This window comes from Miniopterus natalensis, chromosome 10 (assembly GCF_054644295.1).
Source record: "Miniopterus natalensis isolate mMinNat1 chromosome 10, mMinNat1.hap1, whole genome shotgun sequence".
Taxonomy (NCBI): Eukaryota; Metazoa; Chordata; class Mammalia; order Chiroptera; family Miniopteridae; genus Miniopterus; species Miniopterus natalensis.
The window spans coordinates 33,118,020-33,124,128 of NC_142090.1; the positions used below are offsets into that span (position 1 = coordinate 33,118,020).

Here is a 6,109-nt window from a genome sequence, read left to right on the forward strand (position 1 = left end):
TTTCCCACCCTCTTAGAAACCACTTGGTCATTTGTTCTCTTGACTTTCTGTAGAGAGCCCATGATGGTGCAGTGGAAAGTGCTTTGGCTTGGAGTCAGAAATCCCAGCTACAGCACTTACCAGATGTGTAACCTCTACCAAAAATTTTTCTAAGACAACCATCGCCTGGCACTTGGTAGGTGTACTTGGATGGAGTTATACTCAACTGGGAGAATTTCTCCACTAAAATACACCAACTCCCACCCATGCAAGGTCCAACCTGTGATTAAGTCCTAGGGCGCGAGATCAGCCTGCCTGGAACCCTGGGGATGAAGCTGTTGGCGCGATACGAAAGCGGTGGAGCGGGCCAACTCCTCCACAGCTCCTTTCCTGGGGTGTGGTTGCTGTGCCTCTACAAGCTCATCTTCCGGTGGGAGTGGGAGAAGCCAGTTGCCATCAACAAACATGGCCGCCACGTTAACCTCAGCCCGGCTGGTGAGGCCGCGCTGCCGCCTGGGAATCACGGTTCTGCGTCACCCGGCGCAGGGTCACGTAACGCGGGAGGCGTCGGAGGCGGTGGCATTCGCGCGGGCGGAGCGCTGGCGGCAGCCTCAGTTGGGTCGGGGCTGCCAGGTGAGGTTTCCCTGACGTCCCAGCCTGGCGCGCGCACGTCCCCGCTGCTTGCGGTTCTAGGCGCTGCTGGTGAGGACCTGCGGGAGGGAGGTAGGGAGTGGGGAGGAAGGAGGGAGCTCGAGGCCCCGAGGCGGCTGAGCCTGGTGGCCCAGCGAGGAGGGTGGCCAGCGCCGGGTCCTAGCTCCACGCCCGGGCCCCGCCTCCGGCCCTGGTGCTGTTTGATAGTAACCCTGCTTGGCAGGCCTCAGCTGTACTGATGGATCACTCGGGGCCGATGCCCGCTCGGAACGCCATGCCGACCTCCGGGCCGCCGCAGACCTTACCATGGAGTTTAGTTGATCTTTGGACTGGGGGAGGAAGCAAAATTAGTGGGCTACTTCGTTCATTAAAATATTCTGGTTGACGTTAAATGCAGGAATGAGGCGATCTTGATTACTCTTTGCGCTTGTACTGTGTGCCCCTGAGTAATCACTGATTAAAGAAGGCCCACTAATGAAGGAGGAAAAGATTAGAAAGTGGACATTTTAGAGGAGAGAGACTTGCTTTGGACAATTTGCTAATATCTGTGTGGATATTTTTTACTTTCATCAGTTTACCTTGACTTTAAAGCTTTTAAGATTTACCTACCACCAGAGTAAGGATGCTGATAGGGAATTCCTTGCATGGCATATTCCCGGACCCCTGCATTTAATCCTGACCCGGGACATGCTGTGGAACCCATAACCTTCAAGCTTGAAGAAATGAAGGTCTGAAAAATGAAATTTTTAAGAATCCAGCACACCTAAGGAAAAGTATAGCTGTCATTCTTTCCGTAGCTGTCAGAGGGGGGAATCACTCCAAAATCAGACATGCAGAAGCCCAGGTTCCTAGACTCAGTCTCCATAAGCTTCGTTGCTAGATTGAAGTTTTATGATCCTCAGCGAAGAATTAATCACCATAATTTGAGAGGACTTTTAATTTGCCTTGTTTCTTTTCTTTTCATAGGAAAGGAATAATGCTGTCAGCATGTCTGCACACACCATGCTTTGTGAACGAATCGCCATAGCCAAGGAACTGATCAAGAGAGCAGAATCGCTTTCTAGGTCAAGAAAAGGTGGCATTGAAGGTGGTGCAAAGTTGTGCAGCAAGTTGAAGGCTGAATTAAAATTTTTACAGAAAGTAGAAGCTGGGAAAGTAGCTATTAAGGAATCCCATTTACAGAGCACTAATTTAACGCACCTAAGAGCTATAGTGGAATCAGCAGAAAACCTGGAAGAAGTTGTTAGTGTTCTTCATGTTTTTGGTTACACAGATACCGTGGGAGAAAAGCAGACCCTTGTGGTGGACGTTGTTGCAAATGGTGGTCATACTTGGGTGAAAGCCATTGGCCGGAAGGCTGAAGCTCTGCATAATATTTGGCTGGGCAGGGGCCAGTATGGTGACAAAAGCATCATTGAGCAAGCTAAAGACTTTCTTCAGGCCAGTCACCAGCAGCCAGTGCAGTATAGCAACCCTCATATCATCTTTGCATTTTACAACAGTATCTCCAGCCCCATGGCAGAGAAGCTGAAAGAAATGGGCATATCTGTGAGAGGAGACATAGTAGCAGTTAACTCTCTATTAGATTACCCTGAAGAGCTCCAACCCAGTGAGAGTGAATCAGATGACGAGAGCCCTGAACGTTTCCAGGTGACCAGAGTAGACCGGAAAAATATACTAGCAAGCGTTGCATTTCCAACAGAGATTAAGGTTGATGTGTGCAAAAGAGTAAATCTGGACATTACTACTTTAATCACATATGTATCTGCCCTCAGCTATGGAGGTTGCCACTTTATCTTTAAAGAAAAAGTGCTAACAGAACAAGCAGAACAAGAGAGGAAAGAGCAGGTTCTACCCCAGCTTGAGGCATTTATGAAGGACAAGGAGCTGTTTGCTTGTGAATCTGCTGTCAAGGATTTTCAGTCTATTCTAGACACTTTAGGAGGACCTGGGGAGAGAGAGAGGGCCACTATGCTAATTAAGCGAATTAATGTGGTGCCAGACCAGCCTTCCGAGCGAGCCTTGGGACTAGTGGCCAGTTCAAAAATCAACAGTCGTTCATTAATGATTTTTGGGACAGGAGATACCCTAAAAGCCATCACAATGACTGCCAATAGTGGTTTTGTGAGAGCTGCCAACAACCAGGGTGTTAAATTTAGTGTGTTTATTCATCAGCCCAGAGCACTTACTGAGAGCAAAGAGCCTCTAGCCACCCTCTTACCAAAAGGCTACAGAACTGACACTGAACACTGAAATATGTTATTTATACCAAAGGTTGGGTCTTACCATCTTAATTGGAGTGGGGAGAAAGGTCTTTAGTAAAAATAATAACTTAGAATTCAAACCAGTAGAGTTGATTTGCAGAGAAACCACAGGAGACAAACTTATTTACAGTAATTAAAAACAGAAGAACATCTATGTAAAGCTTTTAGCTGTATCACAATGCTTTTGTTTCAATAGGGCTGCAAAGCTCCCTACTGGTAATCACATTTCATGGAATATGGCTACACTGCATCTTGCATTAAACACCTGGAGAAAACTGAAGCTTGTTTTTTATTATATTGGTTTATCAATTGATAATGGGTTGAGGCTGGGAGGTAATAGTGTATAATTAATTTTCAATTCTAAAGTTATGGCCATTATTAATGAAAAGAAACTTACCGATTGCTGTGTGTCAGGTGCAGTCTATGGGTATGAAGGGCTGAGCTTTTACAAAGAGTACATTAATATAGAATAAAATTTTTTTTTCTCCCCCCCCACCCTTTTTTCTTTTTAAAAATAAACTCAGATCTCTTAAATCTCATGGATCTATTGATACATCTTTGTGAAAAAGCAACAGTCACACTATACCTAGGACACTTACAGTAAAATATTAATTTGAACAAATTAAAAAATAATTATATAAAACATTTAAAAATAAATCAGATTTTACTTTTAAGTACAAACAGTCCCCATATTGCAAATATTTGAATTACGAATCCTATTTCTCCTGTTTGTTTTGCAAGTGGCAGGTGACAACTGCATTATCTCAATCTTGTGAAATAGTGGCAGGGAAATTCCATGCCTGTTGAATGACATACTGTAATTAAAAAGAAATTTTTATGTCCATATTGTGCTAGGTGCTTTATTAATTTGTAACAGAGCAAACAAACTAGCAAAGTAGATATGTATTCACATTTTTTAAATGGGAAAATTGAGCCTTAGGGCTTAAGCTAAGTATAGGAGCCAGCATTGGTGATTTTATGACTGCACAGCCTGACCTCTTTCTACTGTCCCAGCTCTTATTTTGTGAGAAGGGAAACTCAATTTCCAGCCAGAATGTTGGGTAGGTAGAATTTTATTATTGTGGTCCATGAACATTCAAAAATGCAATGCAAAATTATGCGTATGGGGTGTTTCTCTTAGGAGAGGTTCTGTTACTCAGAACATATCTCCTAGGGGAAATGGCTGCCATTGGAGCTCCAATTTAATGTAGAGAGATATTTAACCCTTTGTGGTCATTTGTCTACTCTCAGCCACCAAAGCTTTTTTACTGTTCCGGTCGTATGTCTGCTCTCAGCCACCACAGCAAGGAACCGTATGAATCTTAACTCTATTCATTCATGTATCAGTTCATAATTTCTCTGAAAGCTCTTAATTCCAACCAGTACGACACCCATGTCCAAATTTAATACGACCGCAAAGGGTTAACTTGCATTGCAACTAAAATTGCCTAGTGTTGGAAATTGGACTTACGCTTTTTGGTGAACCTGTTAAAGTACTATTAAGTACTTATTACTATAAGTACTGAGCATTATTATAATAGCTTGGTATGAAAAAGAATTGATCTGCTGTAAGGAATTCTTAGTCTAAAATGGAGGTGGACAACTAAAATATAATTGTATTAAAATGTCTAAAAGAATTATGTTTAAAATACTATGGGAACCATGAGATAGTAATTCTTGCTATGGAGTCAGGAAGTCAGAGAGGAAATTACATTTAAGGGTTCTTAGTGTGAGATTTCAAAAGATGTGTACAGGGAATGAGTGGGATTGGAAATGTATGAGGGCCTTTTCAAAGTCCAGGTTCATGTGGACAGTTTATAAAAGATGAAACTAGAAAAGTAGAAGTTCTGCCCGGCCAGGCGTGGCTCAGCAGTTGAGCATCGACCTGAGATCCAGGCGATCGGGGTTCGATTCCCTGTAAGGGCACATGCCCCGGTTGTGGGCTCAATCAATGACTCTCTCGTCATTGATGTTTCTCTCCCTCTCCTTTCCTCTCTCTGAAGTCAATAAAGATATATTTAAAAAAAGAAAAAAAAGAAAAGTAGAAGTTCTATGAAAAGTGGCATTAGAGACTCAATGGCAACTTTTAAGAAACAGTGGGCCATGATCAGATCTCAGGGAAAACAATAACTTGCAGTGTGAAAGAAGAATTAAAGGAAGAAAAAACGGCTTTGGTTAGAGCAGTGATGATGGAATGTAAAGTCATGGGTATAAGCTGGATTTGTTCAAGACAGAATTGACATGATACTAATTTATTCATTCAGTACAAAGTTTGAGTGTCATGTGCCAGACCATATGACGGCTGAGATTTTAAGGAGTAGCAGGAAAAAGGTAGACTTCTATCCCTGCCTGCTATGAATTGATCTTGGAATCTTTGCCAACTGGAATACATACAGCTATAGCAGTCTGAAGAAACTGCATTCTGAAGGGGCCACAGCTGTGGTTCCCCAACAACTTATTTTTTTCCAGACAATGACTACAATTTCTAACAATAATACAAAGGAATACATATGGACAAGTAGCAGGGCACTGGATCCTGGAATGTAAAGAAATAGTGCCTTCTCTAGAAATGACATATTCAAACCTCAAAGACCACTCTAGCTGATCAAAAAAGTCATAAAGGTAAAAAATGAGGGAAATCATTTAAAAAATGAGAAAAGAGAATGTTCAGTTAAATACTAGTTAAAAACTCAAGTATAGAGAACATAGTTAAACAGCAAAGCAAATGTCCAAACAATTATGACAAAAGAAAATATGTAAAAATTATGACTAAGAATTGGAAGTGGTGGGGGAAAGTAAAGCATGTTATGTAGAAGGGAGTCAACAACTTCATAATTTTTGCCATTAAAATTTAGAGCAATATAATTTTATAAAGTAGGACATGTAACTGATAGAATAAATTAAGCCAAGCTGAATGATCTTCAAATGATATTTGAGAATGGAGAATGAATGCCATCTATATAGGAAAATACAAGTCAATATTCTCAAGGAAGCATAAAAACCAGAAAGCATAAAATGAGAGCTATAAGACCAACAAGGAGCTAAAACAGGTTTGGAGAAGATTGATTAATTATAGGGAAATACACTATAGTTATATACAATATTGGTAAATTTTGCAATCTAAATAAACATGATTTTCTTAGGATATATGAGTTGAAATTGGAGAAGAAATAGAAAACTTAAGTAAGTGATAGCCATTGAAATATTATTCAAGT

At 41.4% G+C, this 6,109-nt stretch overlaps 1 protein-coding gene across 1 annotated transcript; it reads left to right on the plus strand.

Moving 5' to 3' along the window:
• Window positions 1-565: 565 nt before the first annotated feature.
• On the plus strand, window positions 566-3,174 carry C10H7orf25 (chromosome 10 C7orf25 homolog). Its single transcript, XM_016212511.2, has 2 exons — window positions 566-681; window positions 1,597-3,174. Exon 2 carries the CDS (start codon window positions 1,618-1,620, stop codon window positions 2,881-2,883), a length of 1,266 nt encoding a protein of 421 aa, XP_016067997.1. The 5' UTR covers window positions 566-681; window positions 1,597-1,617; the 3' UTR covers window positions 2,884-3,174.
• Window positions 3,175-6,109: the final 2,935 nt, after the last annotated feature.

Excerpts from the sequence above, each read along its gene's own strand:
- C10H7orf25 (XM_016212511.2), top strand. The coding sequence starts at position 1,618 with ATGTCTGCACACACCATGCTTTGTGAACGAATCGCCATAGCCAAGGAA.